Here is a 13,868-nt window from a genome sequence, read left to right as displayed (position 1 = left end):
AGGCTCTTGTAAGACTAAGCATATCACTCCTGCAAGTCTTCGTAGGAGGTATGATGTTGCCGTGTGTCTGTACACCCAATCCTGGCCAAAGGTCTCAAGAACCTGCCCCAAGCTCGAGACACATTGACTCGGTCCAGGATCCGTATTCGGTGCACCGACTATATCAATCTACCTCCAGCCCATGCTAAATGACCAACCCCATGTAAGAGCATTATCTTCGAGTCACGTCTCGTCTGACCCTTGGGAAAGCGTTCTCTGTGCACGTACATTCTTGTCAGCACTAACGAAGGTCGGTATGGCAAAAGTCTTTGTACAGGCTCATTGGCTGGAAGGACCTTTCAAACCGAGGCTCAGCTCTATTGTTCAGTGCCATTGTACCTGCACCTTTCATTCACCCAATCATTGTTGTCGTCTTTGTTTACCTTGTTCCTTTCCGTTACCCTCTGCTGCGTGATCAATGAAGGATATTGGCTGGATCCGAGACTGACTTGGTGTGAATGACCATGTTCTTTGTGTATTTTAAGTACCTCCCTTTATAAGATAGCCTGAAAGGCGATCTGCCACAAAGAAAGGATAATTGCATACAGACGTTTCACGTGCCTTCTACGTGTATTCTAATCTTTCATGCTCAGCACCATAAGCCCCGACTGCTGGGTATAAGTACTACAGCCATCTTCGTGCTGGACATATTTAGCTTCAAGCCATCAAACCATCTCTACAACATCAACCTAGAGTACAGTCTAGAATCAGCCCTCATCACAACACCACAGCCATCATGGGTATCTTCAAAAAAAAACCAGGCCTCGACTCAATCTGAAGACAAGCCATACGGGGTGCCGAATATCGATCCAACGGAATGCGGGGTGGCCGAATACAGACAGGGTCGGATTATCATGGTCCGCCTAAACCCCCAGGCGTGTGGGAACGACTGGGAGATGATCGGCCAGAAGATCACCTCTGCTGCTTGGCAAAAGAAGCGCGAACGAGCCACCATTAACGCAAATCGGACTGACCGGCCGGGGTCATCTGTGGAGGATACTCATCTGGGCCCTTATGGAGCGATGGTCCGGTGTGATAACCAGGTTGGCTTCTATTTCGAGGCCCCGGGCGACTTAGCCCTGACGTCTTTCCCTTTGAAAGGCACTGATGGCTCGGTCTTCCACCGGTATCCCGGTTGTGGCCCGTACGAGCATAAGACGGCCTTTCTCCAGATGATCTATGCGCCCGATGCTACCAATACTTGTGCGCATTGTGCACCCGTGTCGGACTTGGAGGACCATGATTCACGGTTCATGATGCAAATCGTCGCATTTGAAGACCTGGTAGGGTGCAAGCGCTTTGACTCGAACTGGTTGGTGGCCCGCAAGGGACAGGATGGATCAATCGTCCTGGCCTAAAGATACCTTTCCTGAAGACCTAGTAGCCTTAAAAGCGATTGATTCTTTATTGATCTAGTCTTATTCAATCTTAAATAGATTTTTCACACATTTCTCTAATCTTTGTCTCAACCGTTTGCTTGGGAACTATCCTGGCCAAGAGATGACTAATCTCGTAAATGACTAACACTGCTCTTTCTTCTTTTGTAGTTTTCCTCCAATCTTTCATTCTGTCCGGATATCTTCAGTTCGTTGCTAGGGAGAACAAGCACCCGCTCGAAGATTCCATCCTTTTCTGGTAAGAAGTAGAACAATTCTTTCACTTGCCCTGTTGGGCTGACCTATAAAAAAGAATCGGAGTTTTAACCATCTTCCGGACAGTGCAGTATACAATCTCTATATGTCCGGTCTCGTACACTGTGGCGCTGGGCTATAAATACTAGTCCCATGCCCGGTTTGGGCCATGATATATTCAAAGGAACAAGCTTTCCCTCAATTCAATTGTAACGGTAAAGATTTGATCTCAGATCCACACGAGAAACCCAGATACTTCCAGTCACTCGTAGAAATGCCTCACCTAAACGAGACACAACTTGGAGTAGCCAGCCTAGGGCTGGAGACGGATCGGATGATACTCATCTTGCTCAACCCCGAGACCTGTGGCGAGGATTGGGAGACAGTCGCCGAGGCGCTAACCCGTGCAGCGTGGAAAATGAAGCGTGAGGAGCCATTGGCGCCCCCTGAGCCGTACGGTGCGAAGGTCTTCTGGGGAAATCGTAAGGTTGGATTCTTCTACGAAGTCCCGGTGGATGATCATGCCGAAGAAGATGTCCCCGGAGGCTCAGGCGCTTTTGCCCTAACCCCCTTCGTCCTCCCCAACAGCCACGTCTACTATGACACGCGCGACCCCGATGACTTCATTCATGAAAGACTTTTCCTTGGTAGATTGATGGCGGACGAGGCCGACGATCATACCGTGGATGCACAGGAGAGCTTGTGGTCCCAATTGCTGATGCTCGAGGAGTGGCTCCAGGAGGACTGCGAGAGCTTCCCTGGCTCTGTTCTGGTGTTCGAGACCTAGCTAGACTCAGGGCCTCCTTGGGCCAATTCAACGCTCAACATAGAGACTTTTCAACATTTCCCTTTTTAATCTTATTCTCGATCCTATCTCAAATATTCTAATTTCTGTTGTAATCTTCCCCGCAGCGAAATAGTCCGTCCGGCCTTGACAGATGTTACTCATGTCGCTATCCTGGCAGAATGAAGTATACAAGATGAGGAGTAACTAGTCCGGTGGGTAGTCGAAGCATGACTCTCACAAGATGCCATGGGACCGACGAAGGGATACTGCCGCCCGTCTCCGCTTGCAACCCCAGCTCGTGGCAGCCTCAGGTATCAGCTGCGTTGATGCCTGGGGTGTCCACTTCCTTATGCCTTAGGCATCACTGTCCCCCTCCTCCACCTTCGCAAACCACACCAAATCCTCCATCTCTTCTTCCAGCCCCAGCCCAAGGCTAACAGCTTTCCCATCCTCCAGAGCAAACTCAGCTGCAATTGATATCTCAAATCCGTCGAGATAGTCTTTCAGACGAGCGATGTACTTCGACTGCTCCCCGACATGATTGAAGGTGAGTACAAACCCAAAGGAACGATCGGTCGCATCGACAAACAGCCGATCCTCGTTTGCCTCCACCAACAATTCATGGTACCCTAAGTTCTTATACTGGCCCGTATACGCGCTGAGAGGTAGCTGCTGAGGTTCTGGCTCATGCATGTCCGGGCACAGCTTTTCGCGCAGCTCTGTCTCGCTAGGGCTGTCCTCTTTTTCCCAGCTGGTCCACTCGATGCTATTCCAATCAGGGCGCTCTGCATGGGGCACTTGGAGAACCTGGTCAATCAACTCCCTCGCCACAGCCGCCACTACCGGGATCGCCGTATCGGAATTTCCAAGGATTACGGCCCCGAATTGAGATCCCGGTAGAAAGAAGTGAGTACTGCCAAAGCCAGCGACTGCGCCGTCATGAGAGACCACCGCGTGTCCACGATAATGGTAGATCTCCCACCCCGCCGCGTAGAGGGTGAAGGATGTCTGCGGCGCGAGCTCCTCTTCCCCGGGGTCCTGAATTGAGCGTGGTCTGAGAAGTCCCTTGTAGAGGCTCTCCGTCACCGGGCCTTGGCGATGCATCATGGCTTTGACCCACCGGATGTAGTCGTTCACGCTGGTGATGATGGAGCCTGCTCCTTGAGCCTCGGGGCAATCTGGCGTTTGAAACCCACGGTGCTCGCCCTGCTCTTCATTCCAGCCGTAGCCCGTGGCGATACGATCGGTCAGTCCTCGATCGCGCGCTCGTTGCGGCTGGAGGTTGGTGGAAGCCATGCCCAGCGGTCGGAAGACGCGATCCTCCAGGAAATCGGCGAAGGGTAGCCCGGTCTTCTCCTCGACCAAATGCGTCGCCACAGTATACATCATGTTGCAATATATGAACTTGGATCGGAGGGGGGCAGCGAGGGGCAGATGCCGTAGATTGCGGGTGACGGATCGCGCCGTATCCGGGGCACTCGCCCGCGGGCTCAGGTAGGAGAAGTCGTGTCTATCGGTGTCAGTCCGCTATAGGGTCTGTGTCAGTTTTGGACCGCTGATTCTCACGAAGCCATGCCTGTTCGATGACTCAAGATATCATCCACAGTTACCCCGGCGGTGTAGGCTGCATCTTGTAGGACAAAGTCATCGGGTAACAAAGCCGACATGGGGGCTTCGTACTGCACCTCCGGGTATTGCTTGTCATCTTCGACCAGCAGGGCCACGGAAGCTGCGGTCAGAGATTTGGAAGCCGAGGCAATATCGAACAGGCTGTCTGGTGTGCACGGCTGAGGGGGGTCCAAAGACGCACTGCCGTACCCTGCTGAAGCAATGCGGCCGTGGTCGGTGATAGCCAGGGCAAGACCTGGCACATGACGTTCTTCCAGGAGTCTTTTTACACGGTCGCTGAATTCGGTGGACTGAAAATAATCAATGATATCCATTGGAACAGTCTTGACAGTTGCTCTGGCAATGCTTAAGCACCGGACTTCGATCTATCCTAGCCAATTCAATGGGCCGTGTGGTGGTGGTTGATGAGACTTGGATAGCGGGCACACCGGAAAAGGAGGGGTAAATCTGCCCTGCCCGCCTTACCAGGTATGTACTGTACTTGTGCCACCCTGCCTCAGCCACCGTAAGCCTATTTTGCCCTAGTGCCTTCTTGCGCTTGGTCACAACACGTTCTATCATTTATGCTAGGGAGCTTGGAGGGTGTTGAGAACGATGAAGAGCTTCGATATGTGGCAAAAGATTGTATAGTTGTACAGTCCATGGGTGGGAGAACGGTGTCATGCTAATTCCCAGCCCCACATGACATCCGTCACATCGAAGAATCAACACAAAGGTATCATTCAAAATATATGATTGCAACCCGCTGTAGCTTACGACCCTCTAGCCGCGATGGTCTGGACGATGATATAGTAGGCCAGCGCCAGCCCGGTAACCACGACTTCATCGGTGACCGGACCGCTCGGTAAACGTAGATCGAGCTCGAGTCGACCCGCCTTGGTCATTGTCCAACCCCGATTCGGAATGAAGGTGGCGACGACAGCGCCGTGCTCATCGCGGCACTCCAGGTACGCGGGATTCAGATATTTGGGGTTCTTCCAGGTGAGGACTCGGCCGTTGAGAGCCGGCGACTGGAAGGACGCTTCATACTTGAACACCCCGTGCGGCTTGAAGGCGATCTGGTGGCCGTTGACGCTGACATCGATGGACCGGGAGAAGGAGTGGAAGTTGACGGTGGCTGGCAGTCGAGCGCTCCCGGTGGCCTGGAAAATCATATGCGGTTTGCAGAAGTTGAGGTCAGCGGCGTAGACAAGAGTGCTCTGGTTGGGAAGCCCCTCGGTGACTTCCAGGTGCTTGCCGGTCCAGCTGGTGAAGTCGACATTGAGAGATCGCGTTTGAGACATGGTAAGAGAGATGTGGATGATGTGACGATATGATATCTGCGAGATTTCTCGGCATCTGGCTGTCTGTCCCAGATTTAACATCAACGACGCGACTATGATATACCGGCTGAAGTGAGCCCTCATTCATTCAGCCTTGTCCGATCTCGCCGTGGGGCCTGAGGCTGTGTCTCGCAGCTGGGCCGTCATTGGCTGCTCCGTCAATTCCTGTTTAGGAATACGAGCGGCCGACCGTCGACACCTCAGGATCAGAATCAGCCCTGTAGGCGTATATCCTTGTATTCTAGCTAAATGGTACAATGCATGGAGCATCGTGTCCGTTGTCTGGTCCTTGGTTCGAAAGAACCCTTGCTGAAGCTTAGCGTTTGTCTAATCCGCTGCCAGCGCATCGCCGCACTGGTATGATGTGCGTGTATGAGCACAACCCCCCTTGGCAGGCAGAATCGCTTTGGCCATTCCCACCTGACCATTCAGGCGACTGCCACTACAAGTCCCCTCGAGCTGTGCTGCAGCCTTTGAAAGTAGCTAAGATGCATTTCTAGCGTCTCGAGACAAAGAGCCCATGGTCTGGTCTGCAGCCAAGCAATGTATCGGCACCCTTGAAAAAGTCCGACCCCTGCAACCCCTGCTCATGACAAACAAGACGGGAAACTATTGGGCGGGGAGCTTCGAATGGCAGGGCGCATCTCTTGCTGATCCGTCTTGGACGCAGGGACAGCATTCCTCAGCTCGACACTCGAATTCCTGTCGCGGGCAACCACATACCGTATGGCTCTAGCGTATGGAGATGCGCATGACAGACTCCGGTCTTCAACCATCTGCAGTCCTGTATAAGAAGGTCGGTGTAATCGGCTGGTCGTCCTCTCCCATCGCCAGTCGAACCCGCTTGCTCCCGCTCCAACCTCCATAGCCCTAGGAAAGCCATCCTACTGACCACCACGAAATGGCATCCAAACCCACCAACCTTCCCCAACTTCTCTGCTTAGCACTGCCTCTCTTCGGCCTGCTCACCCAAGCAGCTCCCAGCCCATTCACCCCTTCTCCCAACACTCAACTGGAATCCCACGGGGGCGCGCCCGACGAAACTGGGATTCAAAACTACCCGTCCAGCTGCCAAAATCCCTGCGACGGGGTGACCCCAAACGCGACGGACCCCGTCTCTGGATCCTACTACTGCTCGTACTGCATCTGTAACAATCGTCTGCTGGGGCCGGCCAACTTCGAGCCCGCCAGCAATTTTACCGACTTCTTCGTCGACTGGAAGCCCCTGGACAGCCAGTGCCCGCGCGATTGGCTCTGCACCTGGTCCAACTTCACCGCAGGACCCTACCACAACACGCAGTACTACTACCCTCAGAATGATGGATTCAAGGGTTGCCCCGAGAATGTAACGCTGGAGGTGGGCACACGGGTCGATCGCTTTGGGTCCCCACGCGGCGGATACCTGGCCAGCCCTGAGACCTCCTTCGCGCAACGTTCGATCCCGCCCAGCAATCTGAACATCTTCAACGATAGCACTCTGTACAACTACTGGCAGTATGAGGTGAGGCGACCTTTTTGGGCCTTCTACGGCGAGGTGCTGCCGTGGTTTGGTCAACCCGGGGGTGGCGAGCAGTGGTATGTTCCCGCAGGATTGGGACCGCTGATCGACAATGGCACCCTGGTGCTGGTGGCGGCGAAAACTTATGAGGATGATGGGTCAGATGAAGAGTATAGGGCTGCTGCCTGGATGCAGGCGGAGGACGCGGTTGTGATGGGTGAGAACGAGATGTATCATTAGACTGAGGAAATTGGGCGCTTTGTCTAGCCGGTTGAATGTGACTGAGTGGGTTCTGTGGGGACAGGCCTTCAACAGGGTGTTTGAACAATCATTGTATTTAAGAGCATTATGAGTTCTAGCAGGCAAGCGGATGCCCGAGGCGTAGCTGACGACTCTTCCCTTACAATCCTAAATCCAATTACCATCCACACCAACCACAGAAGCCCGTATGCTGACCGAAGGCTGCTGCGAGGCATTCGTGGGCCGCCGAGCCCTCACCTTCGTGACTGAGAAACTCCTTCCCAACCCAGGGAGCTTCTTCGTTTGTTCCGTGGGCATAAGAGGCATCTCCTCGAGACGAAGGACTACTTCGACCGCCTTGTCATCCTCGATCACCTTGAGATGACGATTAGCAAAGTAGCGGGCATACTTGAACAACGACCAGTAGCAACTGGCCACATTGATCAGAAACAAGACAATCTTGTAGGGCATGTAGTAGACAAGTAAGCAAGTCCAGCTGACAGGCTCTTTCTTCTTGCGCAGGTGAATGAGGTTGAAGAGGACAACATTGAGCAAGTATAAGCCGTTGGTGGCGCCCAGCATGATCCCGCAGAAGGCCGGCCGCACGGCGAAGGAGATAGGCAGCATAAAGGGCGCCACAAGATAGAGAAGCGTCTCGTAGACCTGCTCAATGTCAGTTAGCTGACGATGGTGCTTTGCTCGGTGCAAGAAAGAATCGCTGCTTACCTCCTGAAAGACAAACAATTTGGCCCCAAGCTCCCACCAGCCTAGGTTCCAATTACACAGGATATACTTCATATTGAAGTACATCCCGTTGACGAAGAAGAAGTTCCAACGCATGAAGCGTTGTTTGAAGATGGTCATTTCGCCAAACCCTCCGCGAGAACCACCACCGCTGAAGAATACCGCCGACGGAGTTTCAGTCTCGACAAACACCGCCGAGCACATGGTGATGCGCCCGCCCAGCCGGCGACAGCTGTCCCCGAAGAACCAGTCCTCCGACACGGAGAAGCCGGGATGATCATGGAAGGTCTGCTTGAGGAAGTCGGTCCGCCACAAGGAGATGGCACCGTGCGGGAAAGTAGCACTCCCCAGAAGCCCCGCGAAGGCGCGCTGCAGCCCCGAGATCTTGTACTCCAAGTCCTGTGCCTGCTGGCAAAAGGTCCCTCGCGACGACGCCGGCCCGACACTCTTGATAGTATACCCGATGCACTGTACGCGTCCCTTCAATCGGTCACTCACTACCGGAAAATTGGCCGGCAGAGCGCAATCATCGTCGATCAGCAACACGTTTGGAAAGTGCTTGGCCGCGTAACAGCCCACAAACTGGGCGATGATCTTGCTTCCGACCGGACACCACAGATGGTTCACTCCGTACGGACGACACATTTCTTCAGTGTTGTCGAGTGGCTCCGGGGCGTTTCCGTTGGCAATCACGAATATATTCTGGGGTGGGAAAATGCGGAGGGCTGCTTCCAAGGTAGGCCCAATGATATTTGCCGACTTGTAACAGGGAATCAGTAGGGCTGTGTCCTGGGCTGTCTTTCGGTTGTGCTCTAACTTGGCACCTTCGAGCTTCTCCAGCACTGCAGGAGGATCCTTTTCGAAAGAAACAAACAAGGGTCCGAAGGCATAGCTGGCCAGGAAGAGAGAGCGTTAGCGATTTGCGCCCATGCCACCACTGACTCAACCGGGATACGTACACGAAGGCCACACCTATTGTAATCGCCCAACCGCCGTGAATCACAAACTCAAAGCGCACCACGTAATAAAGCCACCAGACCGCGCCTTTCCAGAGTGGAATGCCAATGAGGACAAAGTAGATGAATGCTATCAGGATCAGATAGACAGCATATTCGAACAGCACCTGAACCCAGTATTTCCTTTGCAATGCGACCCGCCTTTCTTTGGCTTCCTGGTAGATGTCATAGATGCTGTGTCGTGCGGCTTGTCGTCCTGTCTGGGGTCGAGACCCGGTTTCGATGCGAGAGATTCGGTAGCTTTGCGGACGTGGGGGAAGAGGCCATACGCCATCTCGGGATCCGGAGACTGGTTCGCCAACGCCTGACCCTTCTAGTTGTTGGATCTGGGGTGGGAATTGAACTCGTTCATCCGCGATCGGCTCATGTACCTGAACCGGGAGTCCAGGTGAACGTGCACACTCAGCAGAGGCATTGAAATCCGGACGCGGGGAGACACATGGTGACTGAACTTCAGTAATGCTGCTCAATTCGGATACGCTCAGCGGCTCGCTCAGACGTCGAATGTTGGCAATTGTTCTGAGTTTCGGGGGTTGGTCTCCGCCAACAGTCGCTGAGCGGCGCAGACGTCCAAACTCCCTTTCAAATACAGCTGTCTGAATTGCCTGCTGAACAGGTCCCTGCTCCAATGGATCACAGTGCGAGCTGTTCCACAGATGACTCGATGGCGTTGTGGTAGCCAGCAAATGGGCGGGAATGACCACATCATCAACCACGGACATGCGAGTATTTGGAGCAGGCATTGAGAGACACAGTTTTGCTGTAGTCCAAGGCTCTGGGATGACAGTCGCACTCCTGAAGTGGAGCGAGAGGGTTCACCAGGCTGTATAAATTGCACACATGATGAAAAGGCGTGCCTCATGTTCCGCGGCGCGATCCAGACCGTGGACAAGCAGGGCCCGGTTCCTGAGCAAGGCGTCATCATTCTGAACCTCCGGTCTATTTGCAAAATGATCCGGGTCTGGTAGAGTATGCAGCCCGACTGATTCGGCATGTTCTCATGCGCAATTTGTGTAGGCCCGGACGGCAGTCGTCATCCAACAACTACAAGATGTGGTAGCGTAGATGAAGAGTGGGCACCAATACAGAATTAGAACTAGTAGTCTAAGCTCAGCGATATATCTCGCACACGAACATGATCGCCGGGGCCCGTTTCGCCTGGCATACTTTGTGCATGTGGGGTTTTGATGTCTGGATCATGCATCTCGGCTTCGGGGGGGCAAGCTATAATTGTAAGTATTGGCACGATGCAAGTGATGATTCGATTCCAACCTCGTAGTCTTAGTATCATAGTCAACTATTGGTGAGCTGTCTTCTGTCGCGTAGCTGTCCAGTCAGGACATGGTGAAGTGTAAATTGAGGTAGGAAGGAAGTATAAGTTAGGTAAAGAAGAAAGAAGAAAGGATGGTCGATGGCCTAAAGCGGCAAGAAGAAGATAAGTGGGAAGCACGGATGGCATTACGTAACCCACGGGACGAATTCTTTTCGATCCACCGCTATTTTCAGGAACTTTTTTGGGCCTCGTCATCATGGATCACCTCGCGATGATTGGTAGCCTCCCATTGGACTGCGCACGCTATAGACTCGTACCTGGTTGAGATGTCGTTTCTTACCAGTGGATTGGAGGAAGAGCCAAGGCTTTGAAACAGCAACGGGTGGCTGTCCGAGGTGGCTGTCAAATCCAGGACCTGGGAGTATACCCTTCATATGCTTTTCACGCCCCGGCTTGCTATTGCTTCTGAAATTCTCATTCCCGGGGGTAACGTGCTCTGGGAGTATATAATGCTCAAGGACACGATATGGTACAGTACTCCCCTGGACTAACATGATAAAAAAAACCAAGGTACCCTGCGCATTCCACCAAATTGGGCTCGTAGGGCAAGGGCTCGTCACCCGCGTATCCACTGTGGATAACAGTTCAACCGACTTACGAAGCAATCCTAGGAAGCAACTTTGTTATGGAGATCCTACTTCTTTTCGCATCTCCCAGTGGTGTTCCTCGCATACGTACAGAAATTCATGGTCCTTGTCATTGCACGCCAACTGCCCGCCCGTTCCTGGTTCAGCTCCCTCCAGCTGGCCCTTCCGAACGTCGTGGTGTTCGTCCACAGGCCCTTACGTGGAGGACATCTTACTACGTAGAACAACGAGAGGAGGGTCGTGTGAGTGACCGTTATCGAGGGAATTCATCCATCTGCCCCTCATTACTGATGTCCTCAGATACATGCAATCCGCCTGTGCATTCGGTGGCGTTGCCAAGCCTGCAAACGTTTACTCTTTCGGGTAATGTTAGGAGGCAGCGGAGCCGAGGGCTTTCCGGCAGATGTCTAATTTGATCTGGACAGTTTGCCTTGAATCTCGTCTCCCGTGGGGGTCTTCCATTCTCCCGTGGGTATTTAAGATGTTTGTCATTGCTCATCGCACATTGATGTCTGCGAAATGCCGTATATTATTTACTAGGTAGGACCGACTTCGGAGATGTGAGAAGTGTGGTTTAACATGCACTCTTCATGGAAACTAAGCAACTGGGCCATACATATACTCATTTCTCGTCCGCGATTCTGATCACAGCCCTGTCGGATCTGCCCTCTATGTTAAGTGATTGTGCTGACATTGGCCTCATGTGGGTGACAGGGTCTACTGCTTTGAGTCACAATTGTCTCTGGGTCCGCACGTCGGCGATTTCTCCATGCCTAAAGACCCAGGCGTGCTTAGTCTGTCCAACTTTCGAAACCCTGGTCGAACTCATAAATCTCTTGCCCATCGATCATCGCAATGTTTGACAAGTATACCTTGCGTGCCCGAGCCAACCAGTCCGTGACAACAATGCAACCGATGACGGCATATATCACGCAGATGTAATTCATATCTGGCGAGAGTCAACCATCGTGTCAGCAGCAGAAGACAGAGCACTCGCACTTACTTCCAGAGGTAGCGGGCATCTGCGCAGGAAATGAGTAAAAGACCCAGGTAAAGAGAATCCATCCCAAGCAAACCCAATTAGCCAACAGGCCCAGCCCCCCAAGCCAGAACGGACCATGGTGAATATTGTTACGGCCACGGAGCAAAAGACCCATAACCGGCAATACATAGGATAGGTACGGGAGCACGATACATCCCGTCACCATCGAGTTGAAAGCCGTCTGCGAGGCGAGGTAGATGCATCCGATGGCACCCACAATGATCGTGTTGAGGGTATGCGCGGCCAAGGGAGTCTCAACGCAGGGAGCAATCTGGGACCACACCCGTGAAAAGGGGACGCCATGGTCGCGGGAAAAAGACCAGCAGAGCCGCGCAGCCCAGGTATGGCAAGAAATCATGTTGCCCATACCGGTCGCAATTGTCAATGCTTCCAGAACGATGGCGCCGGCGTCGTTGCGCAGAGCTTGACGAAAGAGCTCCAGACTGGGGAAGGAGGCTGCCAGGAACGCGGCGAGGTCCTGGACGCTGAACATCATCGCGAGGACGAAGGCGAAGGAGGTTACCTGTCCATGATTAGCGACTACTGGCTAGTGACAGACGTGGAACAGAAAGCGAGGCGGACAAATCCGATAGCAATTACCCCCATGATGGCAATAGGTACCATTCTCTCGGGATGTTGAATCTCCTCCGCCAGGTGGACAGCTGCATCGAGGCCGCTGAAACCCCAGTTTGCATTGATCAATCCGACGATAAAAGCAATGCCGTCATTGTTCCAGCCAGTAGCATTAGAGAAGGAGGCAAAGACGAAGTTTGGGGCGGTATGGGTTGCAGCACGCGCAGGAACTGCAATGAGAATGACGACGAAGGCACCTAGGCTGGTCCAAAGACACGCATTGCCGACAAAGGACAAGGTTCGCCCGTATATATTGAAGAAGAAACAGAAGACGTTGACGACCTGGTATACTACCAGCGTGTGCCATGGTTTTATTTCCCTCCATTTGTCAGATGGTTTGTTCAGGCTTGGGTAGGAGAAAGGACATACAGTGCTGGATGGGAGAGGGCGTAAGAGCCTACACAGGCCGATGCAACGCCCGATGCAACACTGGCAGAACTGTTTATTGCATACTGCTAGTCAGTGTAATGTTTAACCCAAAGGGGAAACGTAAACCCAGCGCACAACTAACGCGAAGATCGACCCCGACCAGGCCAGCCAGCCGGTGATGTAGGAGGCAAGTCGAGCGTATTTGCGAGGAATCAGCTCCCTGGCCCAAAACGACTGCCCAGCAGCGTTGGGCATGGCACTGACTAGCTCTGAAAGAGTGGCTGCCACGGCCGTGGAGACAAGAGCCAGGAGAATGCTTCCGTAGACGAGTAGGGCTGACCCTCCGGAGTTGATGCCAGTCACCAGAGAGGCAGACACTCCCCACCACGAATTGGTCAGAGAATATGCTACCCCCAAAACCGACAGCACAGAGTACTTTCGCTCCATCGGCTGTGAGTATCCCATCTCCTCGAGGCGCTGCGTGTCTGCATCCCTCCTTGGCTTCCCCTCTTCAACCCGGGGCTCGGGGGCCTGGGGCTCGCTTGAGGCCACATCGCCTGATTTCTTAACTTGAACCATTTGGCTTGAGTAGAGGTTTGACAGAGATAATGATCATGCGTACGATAAACAATCAAACGGGGAACTGGGGGCTACGTCGCTCCCAAATATAAGGTCCACCAGCCAGCTGCACCCCTACCCGGGCCATCCTGCGCGTGACCACACTGGAGACCGCCCTTTGAGGCTAAATGAAGGAGCAGCTCCAATGCGGCCAGTCAATCGCATTCATGTCGATTGATACTGGGCCAGGTCATCATGAAAGATATACAGTCCTTACCCACTGTTATCAATGCTATTCCCTTCCCCGCTCTTCCCCGCAATCTCCGCATTTGGACGCAGCTGGATGGAGACATTGAGATCTTCACAATGGCTATGTTTAGTGCGCAAGTGATACATTTCGGCGCTACCGACGAATGATGGGTTTTTCCTGCTTGCAACCG

At 53.2% G+C, this 13,868-nt stretch overlaps 6 protein-coding genes across 6 annotated transcripts; 3 read left to right on the top strand and 3 right to left on the bottom strand.

Moving 5' to 3' along the window:
* Nucleotides 1-752: 752 nt before the first annotated feature.
* BO82DRAFT_391531 (uncharacterized protein) lies at nt 753-1,678 on the top strand (the record flags this gene model as incomplete). Its single annotated transcript, XM_025638574.1, has 2 exons — nt 753-1,242; nt 1,587-1,678. The coding sequence occupies exons 1-2, from the start codon at nt 894-896 to the stop codon at nt 1,676-1,678; spliced, it is 441 nt and encodes a 146-aa protein (XP_025492937.1). The 5' UTR covers nt 753-893.
* A 100-nt stretch (nt 1,679-1,778) lies between these two features.
* BO82DRAFT_413534 (uncharacterized protein) lies at nt 1,779-2,634 on the top strand. The gene has a single exon (XM_025639882.1). The coding sequence runs from the start codon at nt 1,840-1,842 to the stop codon at nt 2,455-2,457; it is 618 nt and encodes a 205-aa protein (XP_025492936.1). The 5' UTR covers nt 1,779-1,839; the 3' UTR covers nt 2,458-2,634.
* BO82DRAFT_431629 (beta-lactamase/transpeptidase-like protein) lies at nt 2,525-5,448 on the bottom strand. The gene is made up of 3 exons (XM_025640717.1): nt 4,843-5,448; nt 4,068-4,422; nt 2,525-3,984 (listed from the first exon to the last, which is right to left on the bottom strand). Exons 1-3 carry the CDS (start codon nt 5,367-5,369, stop codon nt 2,812-2,814), a joined length of 2,055 nt encoding a protein of 684 aa, XP_025492935.1. The 5' UTR covers nt 5,370-5,448; the 3' UTR covers nt 2,525-2,811.
* Nucleotides 5,449-6,309: 861 nt separating this feature from the next.
* Nucleotides 6,310-7,244, top strand: BO82DRAFT_333745 (TNT domain-containing protein; the record flags this gene model as incomplete). The annotated part of the gene is made up of 1 exon (XM_025633232.1): nt 6,310-7,244. One exon carries the CDS (start codon nt 6,310-6,312, stop codon nt 7,144-7,146), a length of 837 nt encoding a protein of 278 aa, XP_025492934.1. The 3' UTR covers nt 7,147-7,244.
* Nucleotides 7,245-7,314: 70 nt separating this feature from the next.
* Nucleotides 7,315-9,649, bottom strand: BO82DRAFT_281380 (uncharacterized protein; the record flags this gene model as incomplete). The annotated part of the gene is made up of 4 exons (XM_025631338.1): nt 7,315-7,809; nt 7,873-8,782; nt 8,850-9,210; nt 9,307-9,649. The coding sequence occupies 4 exons, from the start codon at nt 9,647-9,649 to the stop codon at nt 7,315-7,317; spliced, it is 2,109 nt and encodes a 702-aa protein (XP_025492933.1).
* A 1,731-nt stretch (nt 9,650-11,380) lies between these two features.
* On the bottom strand, nt 11,381-13,362 carry BO82DRAFT_308499 (amino acid transporter). Its single transcript, XM_025632318.1, has 5 exons — nt 13,013-13,362; nt 12,871-12,939; nt 12,451-12,820; nt 11,830-12,391; nt 11,381-11,775 (listed from the first exon to the last, which is right to left on the bottom strand). Exons 1-5 carry the CDS (start codon nt 13,333-13,335, stop codon nt 11,618-11,620), a joined length of 1,482 nt encoding a protein of 493 aa, XP_025492932.1. The 5' UTR covers nt 13,336-13,362; the 3' UTR covers nt 11,381-11,617.
* Between the last annotated feature and the right edge of the window lie 506 nt (nt 13,363-13,868).

This window comes from Aspergillus uvarum, assembly GCF_003184745.1.
Source record: "Aspergillus uvarum CBS 121591 unplaced genomic scaffold BO82scaffold_21, whole genome shotgun sequence".
Classification (NCBI taxonomy): Eukaryota; Fungi; Ascomycota; class Eurotiomycetes; order Eurotiales; family Aspergillaceae; genus Aspergillus; species Aspergillus uvarum.
Note: the sequence above shows the minus strand (reverse complement) of the source record. Positions and strands in the feature narration are given on the sequence as shown.

What these genes read in the sequence shown, in the direction of transcription:
- BO82DRAFT_308499 (XM_025632318.1), bottom strand. Translation starts at nt 13,335, where the DNA reads ATGGGATACTCACAGCCGATGGAGCGAAAGTACTCTGTGCTGTCGGTT. An exon ending in GCCCTCTCCCATCCAGCACT is followed by an intron (nt 12,821 to 12,870) that starts GTATGTCCTTTC and finishes TGACAAATGGAG; the next exon opens with GGAAATAAAACCATGGCACA. An exon ending in GGGTAATTGCTATCGGATTT is followed by an intron (nt 12,392 to 12,450) that starts GTCCGCCTCGCT and finishes AATCATGGACAG; the next exon opens with GTAACCTCCTTCGCCTTCGT.
- BO82DRAFT_431629 (XM_025640717.1), bottom strand. Translation starts at nt 5,369, where the DNA reads ATGTCTCAAACGCGATCTCTCAATGTCGACTTCACCAGCTGGACCGGC. An exon ending in ACCATCGCGGCTAGAGGGTC is followed by an intron (nt 4,423 to 4,842) that starts GTAAGCTACAGC and finishes AAGCATTGCCAG; the next exon opens with AGCAACTGTCAAGACTGTTC. An exon ending in ATGCAGCCTACACCGCCGGG is followed by an intron (nt 3,985 to 4,067) that starts GTAACTGTGGAT and finishes CAGACCCTATAG; the next exon opens with CGGACTGACACCGATAGACA.
- BO82DRAFT_413534 (XM_025639882.1), top strand. Translation starts at nt 1,840, where the DNA reads ATGATATATTCAAAGGAACAAGCTTTCCCTCAATTCAATTGTAACGGT.